The sequence below is a fragment of the Stigmatopora nigra genome, chromosome 4 (assembly GCF_051989575.1).
Source record: "Stigmatopora nigra isolate UIUO_SnigA chromosome 4, RoL_Snig_1.1, whole genome shotgun sequence".
NCBI classification, from domain to species: Eukaryota; Metazoa; Chordata; class Actinopteri; order Syngnathiformes; family Syngnathidae; genus Stigmatopora; species Stigmatopora nigra.
The window spans coordinates 9,434,340-9,455,376 of record NC_135511.1 but is presented as its reverse complement, the minus strand read 5'-3'; the positions used below and the strand labels follow the sequence as shown (position 1 = coordinate 9,455,376).

The window sequence follows — 21,037 nt, the reverse complement described above, 5'->3', positions numbered from 1 at the left end:
TTCAATTTTGTTTCTCCTTTTATTGAACACACAATGCACCCAAGGCTCAGATGGCAGGAAGTGGACTAGATGGAGATCAATTTAACGTTGTCTATTATTTGTTTTGTTTGGGTTTCTCGGCGTTAAGTGCCCTTAGGGAGAGTAGAAAGGTAATCAGTTATTTGCCTATCAAGCGCTCGCAGGGGTATCCTTGATTCTGGGCACACATGAACGCACAGTTACAAATGCGCAAGCTGAATAAGCATGATAAATTGAAGCCGATATAGCGACAATTTATCTTGCCCCAAAACGGAGTGGTTTTCATTTGCTGGGCATGAATAACGATGCTTGCCTTGTAAGCAAGGCTCACACGTCAACTAGAACATTTCACGCTGCTCTTTTCCAGGTGATAGTTCCACATCTTGTGTACAAGCAGTACTGTCCCTCACTAAAAATAGACACAATAAAGTCCACCTCTAGAGAAAGTCCCATTTAAACTATCTGGTTTACTACAAAAAGGTCATGGTTGGATTAGCCTGAGACATTTATTTGCTGTTGTTCCTCTTGCCATCTTATCTTCTACAAGGCCCAGTAAGTCCTGTAAAGTACTCTTCTATTTGAGTTAACATGTAGTTGTTTGACTGATCAAATATTGCGAGACCGCTATCTATTTAACCAAAAGGGGTTTATTACCGAGGACATTTAGATCAATTGCCACAAGCTTTTAATACTGATAGAGAGGCAGAGTAATTAAAACCTAAAGGAGACCCTAATCCACTTTTCTTACCGATAACCTGTTATGCCGCCACAAGTCAAATGAGAACATTTTGTCTCATATTGCATTGATGGAATAACAAATGAATGATTAATTGCAGGAAGACTTTTGGTCAAAATGCTACCTCTAGCTATTTTAGGTCCAAATCATTGTGTAAAAAAAATCAGGGTTTCTTGCCAGAGCTGTCTTGCTTAGTTATCTATTTACAAGGTTTGGTCATGTAAGATTGACATCCCTGCTTCATTCTGGTCAGTTGGCGATGGACACACTGGTAGATAGAACGGAAATATTTGGTACCATTGGGTGGGATGACACAAAACAATTAAACAGAAAATGGAGAATGTAACAGCAAAAAAAAAAAGCCTCACAAAGCAATAACTCGCATGAGTGGGAATCCGTCAACATGTCAATCCTCATTCAGAAAGCAATTGAACAGCCATTTGCACATAATTACGTACATTATACTCATCATCAGAGTGAGGGGAGTAAGGGAAGCGATTTAGTTAACTCTCTATTTAAGCAGGCTGAAGACAGAATGATTAATCTCATTACTCAATTAGCTAAATTATAATACCTGTTAACACCCTAAATGTGATAAAGATAAACAGGATATTGCTATCATTCTGCTTGTCCACTGTATTATATAAAATGTGGCAGTCGTTGAATCAGTCATTAATCTGGACTCAAATCCAAAGAGGGGGCGGGGGCAATAAATTGGACAGTACGTATTACTTCCATTGGTGGGCGTGTTACATAATTGTTTACCTTAAAAACAAACTTTTCTCCAGCCGCCACATCCTGTTTATTTTGTGATTCTTTTTTGGGGGGATATTTTAAAAAATAGAATTTCTTCTCATGACTACACCACTGCTTTTCTGGTTTGTACCTTACTTAACACTTATAGAACAAAATTATCCAGCACAAGTCATCTCGAGTTTGATGACTCACAGTGTATGTGCTAAATTAATAAATCTCCATAAAATCCAGTAATAATATGCACATAAACTGTGCTGCAGTTTAGTTCATTCAGCAGAAGCAATGGTAGTTATGCCTGATTAGTGGATCATCTAAAACCATTGTTTGTCTGTGCAATCAATTAAGCAGTTTTTTTTCAAACCTTTAGTAAATCAGGCACCAAATGTCTCAAGAGACACTTTATCATATGAAGGTTAATTAGCCTAGTGTGTCACTTCTGCACTCTTCTCCTTTTGAGATGTACTTTCATTGGAGGTCGAGTCATTCCATTTGAATTGTGGAAGGTCAAATTATTGCTCTACAGCACCTTGGGTCTTTAAAAAAGGGTGACTTTTCATGTAGGCAGAAAGCTAGCAGGTGTTGGGCTCTTGTTTTTTTTTTTTTTTTTTTAAGATTAATGGCAGTCATCACAGTTGCTTCTGCTGTTCTGGGAGTTTCAAATGAGCTTAGCAAAGCATTGTTTCTATCTCTTGTGCTCATTGCTGCTGAGGTAGTCTGCAGCAGAAGACCTGAATTTAAGTGTTTAAATACTTGCATGAAAAAAACGAAAATATTTCCATTTTTCCATTGTCTGACTTACTTGGTTCTCTACCTAGAGATTGTCATTGAACTAAAGATCAAATTCTTTCACATCTATCATCAAGCTCCATTATATGTACGGTTGGTTTGACAAAGGACTGACCAATACTTTTTTTATAATATGGATTAATCATTTAGAGAGGAAGATAAACACAGAATCCAATCTCAAAGAGAGTATTGCTTTTTGGATCTTATTTCATGTTCAAGCCACAGCAACAACGTATGCTGCAGTCTTGACTGTTACCCTCTGTGCCATTCCTAGAGAACAATTTCTTTCAGTCCAAAATAAATTGCTGGTTTCCCCGGGCCATTTCGAGAAATTTGGCGGCTGCTGGAGAACAGAACAAATCAATGCAAACAACCCTATGGTCAGTCAGTCTCTCCCTCAACCTTAAGGAAGCTGATTAGAAACTGAGAAGGAAAGCTGTTTTTACCTTTGGAACTAATCCATAGGCCTTAATAACCCTCATTCACAGCACCATTCATTTAAACTGATACCCTAGTTATAGTGCAGAATCTAAATGAAGACTACAAAGTTTGAAAAGAATCCAGTTGGACTACTAAAGGGGAACTCACCTTTGATTGTATTGAACTATGACAGTAAGTTTAATTTTGAATCAACCTAATGCTAGACTTGCACCTCATTTGCTATCTGACTCAGATGAATCCAACAATGAATCAGCTCCCATTGTTCAGCTTCAGCAGTGACGCCAAGTCTTCCGTCCCCCCAGCAACTTCATTTAACTCCTCCAGGGGGATCGTGAGTCAGTCCAAGGCCAGCTGTAAGACAAAGCCTACCCGGGTCAACCCTGGGGCCTCCTTCCAATGGAATAATCCGTGAACACTTCACCAGGTAGGCATCAAGGGGACATCCTTATAATATGCCCGAGGCACCTCATCTGGCTCCTCTCAATGTGGAGAAGCAGCAACCCTGCATTGACATCTAAGGGAGAGCCAGGACAACCTGCACCTAAACTAATTTTAGTCGCTTGTATCTTGGATTTTGTTTTTGAGTTACGACCTTCAGTGATGTCAGAAGTGGACTGGAGTGGACACATAGGTAAACGGCTAAGGGTATACGTGTGGGCCCTTAGGGTTGAGGAAACTATTCCACAAAGGGCTGCTGTGGGCGCAGATTTTATATCCATCCCAACAATATGACACCTTTGCACCAATCTGTTATCTCGGAAGTGCAATCGGTGGATTACAGCCAGGTGCTTTTCAGCAAAAACCTCATTGGTTAAATTGTTTGTGCTGGATCGAAAGAAGAACAAAATAAATAAATATTCAATGTAAAGACATTGGCATGTTGATGGCTCACTTTTCTCAAGTCAATTTATCTCATTGCTGCTTATTCCATCTGCACCATCTGCTTCAGGCACTAGAGTCTTGCCAGGATTCTGAGGGACCCCTCCCTGGTTTCCTGCAGCAAGATCATTGAAGGAGCCACAAAAAAATATGATAATTTGTGAAAAACGCACAACTTTTCATTGGGCTATTCCATAATTCTTCTCTGCGGGATGACATCGGAGAAGTGATCTTAAAAGGAATTCTGAACTGAGCCAGAGACGCAAAGTAAAGTGAGTGAAAGGAGAGTTTTTTAAAAAGGGCTGAAGGAGATTATTAAGAAAGGTTACAATCAGAGAAGTGCTCTATTACCATTTAAGAAAAAAAAATTGAATTGAATGCCCTCATTTTTCTCAAGCCGTCGTGGATATATACTCTTGAAAGACACTCACGGAAAGCTTTTTGATCCTTATCTTGATGAAAGCTTCTTTTGTATCTTGTCACTCCCAAAGAGAGGGCTTGAGATTTTGAGTGGTAAAAGTGATGTCAATATTCCTTGTGAAGATGCTATCTTCAACATGCACACATACTGTAAAAAAAATCAAAACTTGCCAATCATTTTAAGTAAATGTTTCAGTTATTTATATAATCCTTGAGCCTGAATTGTTTGTCAACGTTTTACTACCACCTATGTTTGAATCAGCTAAAATTAACAGTATAAAACACTTAGTTTTGTACTTTTTACTTAATTACATTTGACAATCTAAAGGTATGACTTATAAAATGCGGTTAATACGCACTTGTTTTTGTAAAATATTGTTAGCCATTTATTTTTACTTTTACATACTGTAAGTAACACCTATCCTTATACATACAGACTTATAAACATGAACATATGGTCTACAGTTTTAAAAGGAGATGTTTATCGGCTGCACCCTGGAATTTACAGGATGTGTGTAGTTCTGCGTCCATGAGTGAGTGTGTGTTTTAACAACCAATTATATGCTGTTTCACCTGGCTATTTTAGACCATGAATCCTGAATGTGTTAAAAAAAATGGCTATCGAGCTCACTTGTTTCACAAAACCTTTCTTATAAACTGACCATGTTTTATGACAGGCTTCACATCTTTGCCAAATGTCGTCAAATAGCATACTATTAAATTAAAGAGTGGAGTATTTTGCATGTTTTTCAGAAAATTTGGGCAGATAATGTAAGAGAAAATAACAATTAAACTTCTAGCAGACACTGATTATGCTATGATTTCTTCACAATAGGTGCCTAACATGTAATTTTCATTTTAAAAAATGCTCCAAGAACATATATGACAATAACTATTTTTGTCTAATATGGCTTTGAATTGCAATCTGTGTCATTTCTCAACAAATTTGTTAATTCATCCATTTTCAACATCACTTATTCTTGTCCGGGTCGCAAGGTCCTGGACTCTATGTCAGGTGACTTGGTCCAAAAGCCACCCTAGACTGGTCACCTGTCAGTTGTAGGACACACCTAGAGACCATTCACACTCGCAATCGCAACGCCACCAAACAGGAATCGATTCCACGTCATTGGCACCAAAGTTAGGCTAAAGAACGACAGCACCATCGGGTGGATTTTCAACAAATTATTTGCCTTTATCATCAAATTTTCATTGATAATCATTTTACCGGACTGCAAAATTCTGAATCACGTTTGAGGATCATCTAGCCAAGTTGGTAAGGAAGACCACACTCCTCTACAATACACAATATCAGGAATATACCGACACACACAAATTACCAGCCCAGAAAGACATATGGAGACTATGTATCCCAAACAACACACAACGGCATATGCATTAAACCATTTTCTACTACTTCTCCTTCTTGTTCACAGTGAATAATGAGCTAGAGCTTTTTGGGGCGCGAGCAATTTATCGCAACAAATGCATCACATTTACTGTCATTTTGTACAAAAAGCCAATGTCGGAGAACAACACTGAAGAAAAAGAAATAGCATCCCTGTCAATGTATTCAGCCTTTCTACTGCAAGAGTCTGATATTTATATTTGGTTTGTCATGGAAGAGAAAATCCACTTTGTCAGGCATGAATTGAAAACTGCTACACTTTGACCCCGAAGGGATGGTTGCTTTATCGTGCCATGAAATCAGCATAGCGGCCTTCCCGAAAAGAGTTCACAAATCACTCTCCATACGTCAAGCCAATGCTCTCACGAAGCATGCTGCCAAACACCTGCGAGATTAATCCCATTTTAAACGTGCTCAACAGACTGTGAAATGAGAATGGTGAGCGGCTGGTGATGTTTTCTTTTGGAAGAGTTCTTAATAATGAATAAATAGTAGGCCAGCTAACCCCTCCACCTATTACATGAGGACAGGACCAAGTCAGGGAAGCAGACAAACAAAAACAATACAACATTTTGGTATCAGACAGCTAAAACAAATTAATTTTGGCAATGTTTAGAGACATGTGCAATATCAGGCACTGCATAATACATTTAGATATTTTTTTTTCAAATATTCCGAAGATTGCTCACTATTATGAATAAATAAAGGGGGTAGATAAGCAGTTGCTCACAAAACAAATCATTTGGCCTGGCCAATTACTGATAAAGACGATCCTGATTACTGTAACCGCCACTCTTTGTGTTGCTCTGTTTTATAATCACCAGCTTTCCTTAAATAACAGCTTCTACTTTAAGGGACGTTGATTCTCAATTGTCATTGGGGAAGTCATTAAATCAAGCAGTCTTCAAATATGCACACTGCACTTGAGGAAATCAAGGCTAAAAGCTCGTTCACACTAGCGGCAGCCCAGTGTGAAAAGGTCCAGGTTTGTCTCATTGTGGCATGTGATTAGCTGGATAACAATTCAGCGTGTACCCCGCTTCTCCCCACATTGTCACCTGGGATCAGCTCCAGGACCGCCACAGCCCCCCATGAGGGAAAAATGGTACAGACAATGCAGAATGAACAAATTGCTCTTTCCTGCACTAATAAGATGCTTTGCTTTAGCAAAACAAATAAAGAGCCTTTTGGGACTCAAAGTCAACAGAATTAATATGCTGAGTAGTTAGGGCAATCATTAAATGCAAGCACTGTTGTCATCACTACAAAAAATGTTACCGCTGGAGATTTAAAGACTCATCAGCCTTTTCAATCTATTGTTCCATATAATGACTGCTTATTTCCTGCAGCTGTCACTTTTCCATCTCTCTTATCATGTCACCCTGCACTAACATTGTTTAATGTAATTCGTCACTCAATCTTCCTCACATCAGCCTCATCTTTTACCTGAGTGCCCATGCTTTCTTTTGTTATTTTTTACTGGATCCATTTGATTTCACAAATTAAAAGCCTAGTTTTTGGCTGTTTCCTTGCGTGAAATGAAATTTCTGTCCATTATCCGCTGTGTACGTTCTCTCGCACCTGGCTGCAAGCCCACCCTCGCAGCTTTATGTAGCAACTGAGATGTGTGCGCAGGAATTGATGGCGAGGTGCATTTTGTCCCATTCTCTTGGCTCGTTCACTGGGGCTACAGTTGCATCTGTGTTGCCAAGGCGACGCTGATAAGGTGACTCATGACTATTCTTCAATAACTGCGAATGATTGGGTGTGCCACCCTCAAAATCATTGTGAGCAAGAGCACATTCATCAGTATGGTCCTGCATCCCTCCCTCGACAAGAAACGCGACTGGCTCCATCTTTGAATGCTAAATTCGCCTCAAAGCCTTTAATTAGCCGTCCTCTAGATGTCCACGCTTGTTCCTTTCCTCCACCTTGAACCTTATAGTGATGCTCTGCTTGCCTGCCCAATATCCTTGAATCACATCTACTAGATTGCATTTAGGAAACATGTATTTTTCGTTTAGTCATATGAATGAAAAGGTTTCCAGTTGTTTTAGAGAAAAAAACAGTTTAACGTACTATTGAGCGTCATAGAGTGTTGATCTACCCTTACCAACATTTGCAAATGTCACACCAATGGCCAGCTAATGCGTCATGGTGTCCGCATTGCTGTGGTAGTCATTAATCAAGAGTTCAGTAACAGTGCAAGGTCACTATTTTGCTAGGGGCTGGGTGGATTTAGTCATGGAGATACCTTTCACCGTTAGGATAAATAAAGATTGGTCATTCTTTGTGAAATGACAATGAGAAACATCACACAAGCGGCTTTTTTCATCCACCAAGGTGAAGGTGAGTGTTGACCAGACAATAGACACAAACCATTTTTTCTCCTAGGGGGAACATAATGGACAATATGGCACAGACAACCATTTTTTTCCCTAGTTTCCCAGTCCTTGATGTCTCACAATGAGAAAATGCATTTTTTTTCACAACAGTTCATACTTTTGACGAATTGGTGTAACCTGATTCTACAGTTTTTGTTTTACTTAAATTCATTTGTAGCCTCTACACATTTCTTCCCGTTCTTCAAGATTATAAAGTAAAAAGAACCCTTTAACCACTGAAGAATCCATTCTTCCAAAGTACAGGACATTAGATATTTGGCAGGCCAGTGAATCTTCCTTATCGATGCAAATGCCTGTTTGGGGGCTACCTCCAGGGGTCCTGTCAATTGGGTGTGCCTGGAGAAGCACCATGCTAGAAACCAATCCAGTCAGGGGGCTAAACACCATCTATGAGGTTTTTTTTTTTTTGCGTTCACATTTACATGCTTGTCTCTATGGCAAAGCTAATTAATTTCCTAAGAAACATTTTTTTAATTCCTTCTATTTAGTTGCTCTTTTTATTTGTTTTAAATGCCACTTTTACTTTCCAAGATTTATAATATTCCTGTAAATTGTTTCACATAACTATGTCAGAATTTGCTGGAAAAAGGGAGTTTAATTACATTTTAATACAACAAAATTGTACCGCAATTCATTTCAACTGTACATTGACTGCATATTGTCTTGTAATTTCTGTGTGGATTTTAAAGGGGAAATTAGGATGATTATCATGAAGATACAAGTACATCACAGTGATTGAGGTGTAGTTTACTCACACTGTCGAGCTTGGTAGCATCCACAGACAGGTCATTTTTGTGCATGGTGAGCTCCACCTCTGAAAACAACGCAGGACTCACTCACACGCTTGAACAGGATGGGGGCTGGCAAAGGGGGAGAAAAAAGATGTGTGTGTGTGTGTGTGTTGCGAAGGAAGCTTGAGGAGATACTCCATTAACATCTGTACATAAACCAACAATTGGAAACATTTAGATTTTTGTGTTGATCTCATCAGAGCCCGAGGCCGCTGGGATCTCCCTGACAACCAAGTCTGTGTTTACAATGCATATGTGTGCAAGCATGAGTGTGGGGGTCATACAGGGATTCACTGGCCTATGAGAATGCATTAGGCAGTAAAAGGTAAAGGTCAGTGAATTAACAACCAGAGTTACACAACCCTGTTATGTTTACTTGTACTAATAACCCTCAGTCTACACCTGCCTGGCTGACTCCCTCTCATTTTATTGTCTTTTTTTGAACATGACTGAACTGAATGTCCTATACCGAGTGGAAAACCTTTGGAGCTAGAAAAATCCCCAAGAACTCCAAGCAGAATGGCACATCTAATTGCCGGAATTAAATATGGGGCCCACACGGTCCCTGCCTTGAATATTCTTTTCACTCAGCTAAATGAGTTAACCTTTGAGTTTAGTTGTAAAAAAATAAAAATAAAAAGGAGGAAATCATTCCTATATCTATCAGTCAGTGGTGGACTTCCTTGGAGCTCTTGCTACAGCAAGTCAATTCTGAGTGATGCTAATGAACATCCTATCCTGAAAGAGCTGACCTTTTGCATCTGTTGGTAACTCAAGTAAACTGCTGCTCTTATTGGCATAATAAGTTACTGACTAAAAATAACATGCAGCTCTGTTCTCTCTCTTTTAGTGTTAGGTTGTCTCAAAACTATAAGTAAAGAAAAAAGATTAAAAGGTACAATTAAATGACTGCCATTCACAGCAATGGACGTTCAAATCATTATAAATGTGTCTTTTTTTTTTTTAAATTGTGATTGTTCAGTTCTGCCAAATGTTGTGTAAGGAGAGTGCTGGCTTTAAAGAGAAAAGTTTCATTTTTGTGACTCTTGGTGTGCTTGAAAAATCAGCGGGAGTGGTGCGGGTGACTTGGAGTAACCCCAGGGGGTTGATTTCAGTCTGAGCTGAAAGGGAAGTTGTTCCTTTAGTTTTTAGCAAGGGTGCAGTCTTCTCAGTGAGCTAAAGATCATTAAGCAAGTTGTCCATGATCATTATAGTTGGTGTAGGAGTGCCTTGTATCTCAACAACTCAACTATTTGAATTCATAAGACATTCAGCAAACATTATATCTTAAAGTAATAGTAAAATAGGGATAAAATAGGCACTTTTTAATGCAACATGCTGTTCTTTTTTCCTCATTTCACATGAACAAAGACAAATACGAAGAATAAAACATTACTGACTGACAATTTGTAATTGAATAAAACTGCAGCTGCAGCCTTAAGGTGAGATAATTCTGGATATGGTTATTACTTTATCATCATATTTCTTTTTCTTGGGGTTTAAGCATTTAAACTGCAAATTACACTAATGTACAGAAGCCAGTAATCGACTCCCTTCAAAAGGTCACAAAATGTCTTTGCTGAAGAAGCTAGTTGTAACGCAGAGTTTTTTAAATAAGCATAATACAGCAGAAAAGTAAGAGGAAGGGAAAAAGTATGAGGAAAAGTTGCTGGAGAAACAAGGATAACTGGAGCCTCTGGAGAATTGTCAAGCAAAGTAATTGGCGACAAATGTCACATTCCTTGTGTCAAGCCACTGCTGATCCTAGGACATCACAGTGTCTTACCAGGGTACGGGAAAATGAATTTTCACACATAATGTGGACAATCTAAAGTAATTAATTAACAAATCATGCGTGTTTTAGGAACATGGGAGGATTTTCAGGGAGCAGTAAGACACCAATACAAGCAAGTGGAGAATATGTGAACAGTAGTACACACGAGGGAATGTAAAAAAAAATGTTAGTTTGCGCATCAATGTTGGGTGCACCAATATTTGTTTTTAAAATTGCAGACTGTCACATAAAAGCTTAACACTTTTATTGCCGTCTGATTTAAAAAAAAATCAATATCCAATCAGTGAGGGCCCTTTGATAGACACCATAATTACGATGCAATCCTTAACAAATCATACCTCTGATGAACAAAAAGTAAACTCCACTATATTGCTTCGTCTATGAAGGCCAATGTGCTCCAGTTATGCATTTTTATTCAATGTTCAACCATTGGTAAGTGTGATGACAATTCATCACATTAAGCAAGTGAGAGGGAGGGGACAAAAAAACACAATCGGGACGTGAAGGGTCCACTTGCCCACAGCTGTCTAAAGGGGCTTTTGAATTTCAGTATGCTGCGTGATTTTTTTTCTTTCTATGTCAAGGCTGTTCGTTGAATAATCCCTCGAAAGTATCTCAACCTTTTATCGTCGCTGTCCTATCAGTTGAGAAGAGTTGGTTGAAGCTTTTATTCTCTTTGAAGGCAAAGGAGCACATGCGTGCGCCATGTTAATCAAGAGGGGTTTTTGTTCCATTTGCGAAACTCCGTGGGCGCTTGTGCATTACCTAGACAAGCTTAGATTCTTATTTACTGAAATGGAGCACCTGTCAAAATGAGCGCTTGTGAAGCCGCATCAAGTACTGAGAGGCCACCAGGAAGTTTAGCAAATAATATCATAGATCTTACCCAACCCTTGATGGATGACATTTGTCATTCCATGGCAAACATATAACTTGGGATGTAGTAGGACAGCACATCTCTGCCCTGGCTTCTCAGTACAATACAGTTCTGTTGACAATCATAATAAAAGATGTCCAATTTGTGTGAAATCTTTATGCATGCGACTCGCCTTTCTAGCCATATTTACTGGTCACCTAAGGTGAAAGTAGATATCAATATATCTACTTTTACTAGAGTTTGGAAATGTGTTAACTTGCACAAATAATGTAAATTTGTTAGTCGGGACAATTTTTGAAAAGAGGATTTTTTAAAGTGGCCTAGTGGACGAGTGGTTAGCACGTCGGTTCTAGGTTTGAGGGTTTGATTCCAAGTAGATCCTTACTGTGTGGTGTTTGCATGTTCTCCCCAGGTTTGTGTGGGTTTTCTCCAGGTACAGGGGTTTCCTCCCACATCTAAAAACATGCATGGTAGGCTGGTTGGACATTTTAAATTGCCCCTAGGTGTGAGTGAGAATGGCTGTCCATCTTTTTGTGCCCCTAGTTAGCGGGAATAGGCTGCTGCATCCCCGCGAAGTTTTTCGGAAAATTAATGAATTTATTTTTAAAGTTTTGAATGATCAAAAGCGCTGTGCACCCAGTTCAGCTATACTTTACAAAAATAAACTGGCATCAGTGTCATCTTTAGAACCAAGAAGATGCAAAGAAATGAATTATGTTGATAGTAAAGTAGATGTGACAAGTGTTCCCCAAACTGTGGGCTTTGCAAATGAAGAGAAATGAAGTCGAGGGAATGATAGCCATAGTCGACTTTCTCTTGAGACAGATATATATATTTTTTATGCTCTTGAGTGAACAGACGATAATGACATACAATTCTTAGCAAATGAAAATGAGAATTATTAATGAAACATGGAACAAAGTATCAAATTAAATTAGATAGGAATTCTAAAATGTCTAAAAAGGCTCCTTCTCTGAGAGACGACCCAGAACGATGAGTAGGGCAGAGTATAGTATATTGCTTATGCAAATGAGCAAGTTCATTCCACCCTCCTCGAATGAACCATGGAATCATACATACATGGTGGAAAAAATAGAAAGTGTAACCAACATATTCCTCTGTCTTATTTATGATATCATTGAGAATGTTTACCAAGTTTTTCCCAAATAAAATGTTATTCGTTACTCCTTTTCTTGCTTTACTAATGTCTTGATTAATACAATTAGACCCTTTTAAAAAGAATAAATGAATAGAAACCATCATCTATGCATGTTCCAATGCAGCAGTGGCTCCTCCAAGTGGTGCAACAATTGTGCACCAGGCCGGTTTTTTTTTTTTTTTTTTAAAGGAGTTTTCTAAGATGATGTTATATGCAGTGAGACCTAAGGTAAGGATCTTCAGCGAATGGGTTAGCATGACCTTGTCTTGTCCTTTCCACTCCCACAGGCTTTTCCTTCATAAATCAACTGCAATCAACGCACTGAGGTGCTCTCAGTTAGTGTAATGCAATCTCCCATAGACACACACACACCTCAACTCATACCCATGGGAAACAATAGATGTCAGTTGGTGCTATTGGCTTTAGGACAGTGTGATATTGGATGCATTAACCTGAATTTCTCTTGCCATTCATCTGTTGACTTGCAGCCAGACCTTTGTAGCACCTCGAAACAATTTCACAGCAATTTGGCAGGGTGATGAAATATATTTACTTGAAATGTAAATTAGCTGCTGAAACCCTACCAAGGTCTTGCATCTTGTCTCCAAGTGTCAAGTATGACTCACGCACCTCTCATATTGTTATTTGCTTTTTGTGCTGTGAAATTGGGTCATCACAGCAGGGGAGTGGAGTGGAAACTGTGTGAAATTAAAATCAAGGTATTTAATCATGATGGAGAAGTTGTTCTTCTCAAAACTGCCAAAACAGTATACAGTTTAACTCTTTGAGAGAGAATATTTTTTTAAATCAAGAAGACCTGCCACAAAAGTGCTATAATATGGAGTTTAACCTGAACCTTCAGGAGGAAAACACAAAAACTGGGCCAAATTCAAGTGTCATCACAGATTTGCAGCCTCAGGTACAATCTCTAAATTATTCCAGCCATGTCTTAATCCATAACAATACTGTGCAGTTTATACTTAAATCTAGCATTGACATAAACAACCCAATAATGTATAATAGTACATTTATTATAGAACAAATACGCATTAGGGCCAGCCCAGGTTAAATGTGATCTGTAGATCTGAAATTATCCATTATCTGCTGCTTAAGCATGCACTACATTTTGATGCCTGCAGAGGTCACTATAGAACTATAGTGTTTGTCCATACCAGGGGTCTCCAACTCAGGTCCTCGGGGGCCCCTATCCAGTCTGTTTTCCATGTCTCACTCCAACAATACAGCCGAATCAAATAATCAGTGATCATGCCCCGGGACAGCTTGATGATTAGTTGCTCATTTGATTCAGATTTGGTAGAGGAGGGAAATATGGGAAACGGACTGGCCCTTGAGGGCCAGAGTCGGAGAGCCCTGGTCCATGCATTACATTCAAGAACAAGGCTGGGAAACTCTTTCAAAGCCTCGCATTGAGTTATTGTTTTGAAAAATTATAATGCTTTTTCAAAAAAAATTCTGATGACTTTCTAGCGTAAACAGTTGATTGCAGAAAAACATATTTGATTTGGCATGTATTGGTTGGAAAAAGAAACCTTGAGGCTCTTGACGACTAGTGATTGCCTTCTCTTTATGCAGCTCATCTTTTATTTATCTATAAATCTTCACATACCTGACTCATGCTCTCCCGACTTATCCTAAGGCCATCCGATGCTGCAGTGGTTATTTCGGCTGACTTCGGTTCAGGCTGCGTGAGATTGAGTCCCACTCGCCGGCGGGGCAGGCAAATGGTTGAGTGTCTCTCTGTGTGCCCTACGACTGAGTGATGACCAGTTTAAGGGTGTAGTCCAGCTTTGGCCCAGTACTCCTGGAAAAGGAGAAGTAGTGTTAAAAATGAATAAATGACTCATTTTCATTAACACTTACCATGATGAGCATGCAAGTGAATGTATAATCCTCAGCGAATGGGCCTTTAAAAGTGCACTGGCATATTTTGTTCCACAAAAGATAAAAGTTGTGCATTCTGTCCTTTTCAGTTGGATTCTATACTCTTCTTCACTATTTTTCTCTATTATAAAATCTAATTGGAATATTTGGGTCCAGTGTATACTCAAAAAAAGCCAAGTGAATGATTCATTGCCTTATGAAAATCAAAAAAAGTTCAAGAAGAATGAGTAATAATAATTTATGTGGATTTATTTGTATGTACAAGTATGCTTACTCATGTTTGTGGGTTTTATTCTTTTAACTTTGTTGTTTGTCTTTATACTGGTTATTTTTATGAATACACATCCTGTTTAATAGGGTTGTTGTTGTTGTTGTTTTTTTGCATGTTTATTAACGTATTTGGGCTGTTGCAATGAAATTAGAACTTATTTATGTTAGGAAAAAATGGTTTGTTTAAGACTGTCTTTAATATTTCAGTAATACATTTTGCTTTCTTGCCTGTTTGTTTTACATGTAAAATTATAAAACTATTGCAAATTTTATTTTTATCTGGTTGTTTTTGTTCATTTGATTTAGGTTTATGTTTCTTTTCATTAATAAATGACTTAAGTAGTTGAGTAATATGATTTTTTTTGGTTTGTTTTCATGCATTTCTTATCCTTTTTAGGGTCACGGGTTGCTGGAGCCAGTTTACTAAAGTTGAACTATATTAGTACCCTAAACTAATATGTATTTTTATTTTTATTCATTAGCTTATATTTTTCTTTAATTCAGTCAGAATGGAACCGGAAATTTTTCCTATAAAACAAGTCAGCATGGGAATGTAAAAGCCACAGAGGATGGTGACATTGCTTGCACTATCCCACTTCCAAAAAAAAGCTAGAAAATGTCAACAGTTGTAATGGAAAAATGTTCCACGATTCCGGCACAAAAAGAAAACAAAAGTTGTTTAATAAGGTTCCGGATGTACATTGCAGCACATCTCATCATTCTCATGAGATTTCATAAATCTACCCTACAACCCCCCCACGCCACTTCAATTCCCAAATCCCCACAGTGTCATGGTCATAACCTTTCGAACCTTTTGCGGAGTGATTTTTATCTTTTTAGAGGTAAAAAGCAAAAAATAAATAAACAATGGCAGGACATCCAGGCAGACAAAGTTAAAGGACTTTTCCTTCCAGATGGACTCAGGGACACAGCTGTGTCTCTCTTCTCAGTTTCAGACGGTTGCTAATGTGCCCTCGAGGTCACGTCTAGCGCACAGTGTCGTCATGTACCCGCAAACATACGCAAATCCGCAATTATCATTAGATTGCCTTGATGCACAACAGCACATTAATTCTACTTGGAAAACTTTTTAGCTACAGGATACCACTAATTTGCACAAAAGGTACTGAATAGGTCTCAAATTTGAACCATAAATAGCCATAAAGACCTTAGTACAAAGTAAAGATCTAATCTTTTTATACTTTTTTTTCTTCCAGTCTGTGACTTTGGTCCACACTCATTCCATCAATCCTTACCATATTTTTCATAACCTTTGCCTTTATTATTTGGCCTGACCTAGGATGACTTTTTTTCCTTTCACTTTTTTCAATGGAAGACAGCCTCAGCAACAGTTAATAACAACTTCATCCAGTAAAGTAAGTGTAATCTTACTGCCATATAATATGATGTTCTAGTAACAGTGGAAACAACAAACCAGAATGCAAACATTAAGCCTTTGTCAATGAACTTAGACTTCAGGGTCTAAGAGGGTTTTGTAACTTGTAATATCAACAGGGTTTACCCTGTATTAACCTGTATACTTCCATTTCTAACACAAATTCTATATTTCCTGTACACTTAATACAGATTTCAAGTGAGATTTAGGCCAGAATACAAAATCAACTATATTTCAGTTCTTCCCATGATAAAATCAGGATTGACGAGGAACATTCCAATAGATTATTAATAGTAAAGCAATAAAGGGCAGCCAGTGTGCTTGTCCAAGTACATTAAATGATGTTCTGTGTATGTATGTCGCTCCCTTTTAAGGAAGAAAACATGGGAACACTCCATTAAGGGTTAAAAAGTCATTCTAGTCAAGATTTTTTTAGGATGAGTAAAACATCTATCCTCCAAATCATGACGGTATCACCCAGCATCTGCGTGCGTGAAGCATCCTTGTCCAGATACTTAGATGAGGTATGTTTAAAGAAACAATAAATGAAAGCCAGGCCTACTAGAATGGCCTTGAATAGTGTAGCATGTGTACTTGGTTATTAGGGGAAATAACTATTAAAATAAAATGTAGTTATATGTCTGTATTGGAGCACTACTGGATCCTCTGCCTTGTAAGGAAAAACAAACATGGCCTTATTATTACAATCATGAATATGCTTCGATAAAAAACCTTATATAATATTTTCCATTATAGTCCTTTTATAAAATGGCAAGAATGGCTTCGGGAAATATGTGACATTTAACATTGTTGGCACCGAGGCCAACCGCCCCCCCCCTCCTTTACTGTAATGTAGCCCCTGAACTTTAACCTCTGCAAAGCACCATAGCGCTTCTCTTAGAGTTACGCTCTTTGCAGAAAGGAGCACCATCTGGAACAAGCTTAAGTCAGATAAACATTTACACATATCCACGTGTTCCGGATCAAAGGGGGTGAACTGAGTGGGAGGCAAGTAGACATGCCTTACACGGCTGCTTTTCATCCCCACTTATCGCTGCAAAAGAGAGGCAGCTGTTGCTTATGAATTAAGTAAGCACGTCATCTACGTTTTTCCTATTCAACTTACTCATTTAGTCTTTCACAAACTTGATCAATGTTGTCATCACTGTACTTGATCAATGCACATTAACAATGAAGAATAAAATAATCTTAGGTTTATGTGCCCTACACTACAACATAAAGAGCAGGCCTAGAGAACAGTAAATTATGAGATTGGCAAAACTAATAAAAACATTTATCCCCAGCTTTTGGTATTACTTCAATACAAATAGCAAACTGGGAAAAGACCAAAGTTGAAATAGATCACCAATAATTTTAGAACCTTGAATAGTATAATTACAAGGTCATTTTCTAACTAATTGGAGGAAGAAAAACTCTTCAACACACCCTTAACCATAGGATATGGTCATAAATATTAGATTATTAGTTTGATTATCATCAAGGACAATATGTACTGTGCTTTAGTGCATGTTTGACAAAAGTATCTAATTTTCAGTTTATGTCCTCTTTCAGAGAGATTCCCCAAAATAGCTGTAGCTGCCTTTTCATTTTGACCAGCACTGGCAGAATAATTCCACAACTCCGTGCACTGTTACCCTGTGAGTCAGCATGCTGTGCTCAAATAATTAAATGAATGATGACATAAGCTGGTGGCCTGGTGTGACGAGGGTAAAAAAAAAAAAAAAAAAAACACACAACATTTTTCTTTTAAAAATTGCTCCAAAAATACCAGTGTTACATGAAGTGTGAAATATAAGTAGTTACTATCACCGATGGCAGAACTCATTTGTTAAGAAAAAAATAAAGCTCACTGATTGGACTCAATGAGCACTACTGGTTCTCAGTGATTCATCCTTGGCACTGACATCAAGCACTACATAACTCTAATTTTCAGTGTTTGAGTGTTCAACCAGCCTACCATCCATGTTTTTGGGAGGATACCAGAGTACCCTGAGAAAAACCACACATTACTGTTTCCACAACGTGGTGGAAAAGATGAATTTTCCAATACAACAGGGTGAATTTCATAATACACTCAAAGCTTATATGCCTTGTTGGAATTCAATGCTACTCTCATTAAGGGGTCAGATTGGTATTTGTAAATGAACCTAAAATGCCAATAGTTCATTTCCTCTTGCGAGTCGTTAAACATTGGCACATTTATCGTAGTATCAAAGCCAAAGCTCTAAGAGAGGTAAAGATAGAGTGAAGGTGTACTAAGAGAAACTTTAACAACTTGGGAGGTGCTCTGAAATGATGAGGATTTAACAAACCTTGATGGGGGGACACAAGCGACACACCAGCGACGATCCAGCAAGGACTGACAAACACACAGGTTTGAATTAGACAAACATAGGTTGATGAGACAATCAGAAACACCTGGGTCACATGGGAGGTAGCAAGCAAAGGATAAACCTGCATGTTATTTAGCTTATTTTTATTTTTTTATGTGTTGGATATTATAGTATTGGATTTCAATGCATGCTTTCATGACAGTTGAATTGCAAAAATATGTGTCAGTCAAACTCCACTAAGTTACATGGGCAGCAAAACAAGGGAAAGTATCACACATACAAACAACAACAGACTCATTGAGTACTCATCATTCTAACACACATAAAAATTGGGATATTTCTATGTTCCATCAATATGGGTCATTTTTATACCGAGTTATCAAATGTCTCAGTGACCTTAAATAAATCTCCATCATTAGTTCATGTCCACAATTCAGACAATAGTACATGATTCAGAATAGCATTAAATGTGCAGTTTAACTTTGCCTAGAGTAGTTAAGGAATTACTGATTTGTGAAAAGGTGTCAAAAGTCCTTGAGCTCGTCACTCCAAGTGAGGCATTGCAGTGTGCAGCACTGTTCTCTCGCTACCCACACATTTGACCTTCTGAACCCAATGAACTTCAATGCAATGCTTAATCATACACCATAAATGGGGAAAAAAGGGAGATTTCACAAGCACATAATGCTAAATGTATTGCACTCATCACAGCTATTGTTATTATCTATAAAGAGACTTACATCTATTGATCCTCGTCTCCCAGTCACTGGTACTTCCAGTCAGCTAGAATCAAAACAAACATGCATGCATCATCACAACAATGCTCCCACTCCGTTTGCGTGCTCGAGTTCTTTCATTATTGATGGAAGGAGAGGAGGAAACTCTCCTCTGCGAGCTGCCAGCTGCACGGGCCAGCGACGTCACATTGTTTCCTGCTCGCCCATTGACCAATTGCACCACTCTCGAGGACGGCCCCTCCGCCTCCTACTCGCGCAGGAGAGCGGAACAAACTATGTGGACCAACCATGAGGTAATAGACAAGAGTGATGATTTGACTGAAGGAGGAGGAAGGCCAAGTGGCGAATCATGCCTTCGCTCTTATGTGTATGTGTGGAAATAATACATAAACCATAATTATATATATTTATATAACTCATCTCATCTATTTTCAGAACAGCTTTATCCTCATATATTATGATAGAATATATATATATATATATATATATATATATATATATATATATATATATATATATATATATATATATATATATATATATATATATATATATATATATATATATATATATATATATATATATATATATATATATATATATATATATATATATATATATATATATATATATATATATATATTCAATACCCACATATTACTAAACAGTGCTCATAGATTACTAAAATGTACATACAGTTGAGTTATCTATACTAACAGTTTTGCCACAGTGTAGTAATCTATACAAGTGGTTTTTATAAATGTTTTTATTTTTTGTTCCTCTTGGCCTCAATGTTACCCTTGGTTTTCCAATGAATTTAAACCACAGTGTATGGTTGTTCTGCATTTGGATGGAGAAGCTATAACCAGTGGGCTCACAAGCATTTTTGAATTGTAAAGAGAGATTAAAAAAAAATGAAAGTGTTGCAACAAATCGTCATTTTACCCAAAGCGATGGGGAAAAATTTATAGGAATTGATGCAATATCCAAAATTACCCTGCCCCTTCCTTTTGCTTACAGGAACTAATCAAGTTACAGAGGAATTGTGTGAAAAATGGAATTTTCCAGATGCTTCACAGAATTCCCGGAAATTGCATTGCACTCTTGGCCATAGCCACATGCCACAGATTGGTAAAAATAAAGAATGACATGAACGATCGAATCTCAAGGAAAGTAGACCAAATGAGACAGCTTAAAACCTCTGCAAGCCAAAAGTGCTGTGCCATTATTCTTCAGATGTCACACTGAATGAGGAGCGACTGGTTGGGGAGTTATCAGACGTCAAGATCAATATTTGTCCTCAAATGATTTATCAAAAAGCTTATTTTAAAAAGGGTTGTGATGGTTTAGTGTGTGAAAATGTTTCTCAGTATAAAAAGAATGTCCCCTCAGGGATCAATAAAGCGCTATATTCTGGTAGGTTTTGAAACCCAAGAAAAATGTCACACAAGTTCACATAAACCCATTCTCTCTTTTCCCAAGAACTCCAAAAAACATGTAGATTAATGATTACCTCCAGGTAAAAGCAGTGCCTTTCACTTTCCTGTGCCACAGGAAAGGTTGGTACTAAGAGGGGGAAAAAAAACAGACCTCACCTATGTCACGGTGTCACACTTATCACTAGTCATCATGTCAAATTAGCCCTTCATCCTTTTTACTTACATGACTGGAACATGTTGAGCCCAAGGCATTTCACGCACTGTGAACCAACAGCCAACTGGCTCTTCTGCATTGAAAAACATACAGGGGATTATAACCATGCTTTCCGGATGCATTGTTGGGGCGGGGGGGGGGGGGGGGGGGCACACTTTGGGCAAATGTGGCACCTCTAAACTGAGCAAATAAAGGTGGAAAACCTCCATGTACTTGCCAACTCTCCTAGTCTTCTTCCCCCTGCTAACCAAAGG

General features: G+C 38.2%; 1 protein-coding gene across 6 annotated transcripts in view; it reads right to left on the bottom strand.

Moving 5' to 3' along the window:
• Nucleotides 1-19,303, bottom strand: part of LOC144195985 (3',5'-cyclic-AMP phosphodiesterase 4D-like) — a 118,865-nt gene extending 99,562 nt beyond the window's left edge. The window contains exons 1-5 of one of the 6 annotated variants that reach the window (XM_077715941.1): nt 19,134-19,302; nt 18,373-18,478; nt 14,099-14,293; nt 8,605-8,709; nt 4,048-4,184 (exon numbers count right to left, since the gene is read on the bottom strand). Coding sequence is in view for 4 of the 6 variants with exons in the window: in XM_077715936.1 (XP_077572062.1) it covers nt 8,605-8,649 (45 nt within the window). In the remaining 2 variants the exon portion in view is untranslated. Of the gene's footprint in view, nt 1-3,629; nt 3,648-4,047; nt 4,185-8,604; nt 8,710-14,098; nt 14,294-18,372; nt 18,479-19,133 lie in introns of those variants that run through there. The other 5 variants (XM_077715936.1, XM_077715937.1, XM_077715940.1 and 2 more) reach the window with 5 other exon arrangements.
• Nucleotides 19,304-21,037: the final 1,734 nt, after the last annotated feature.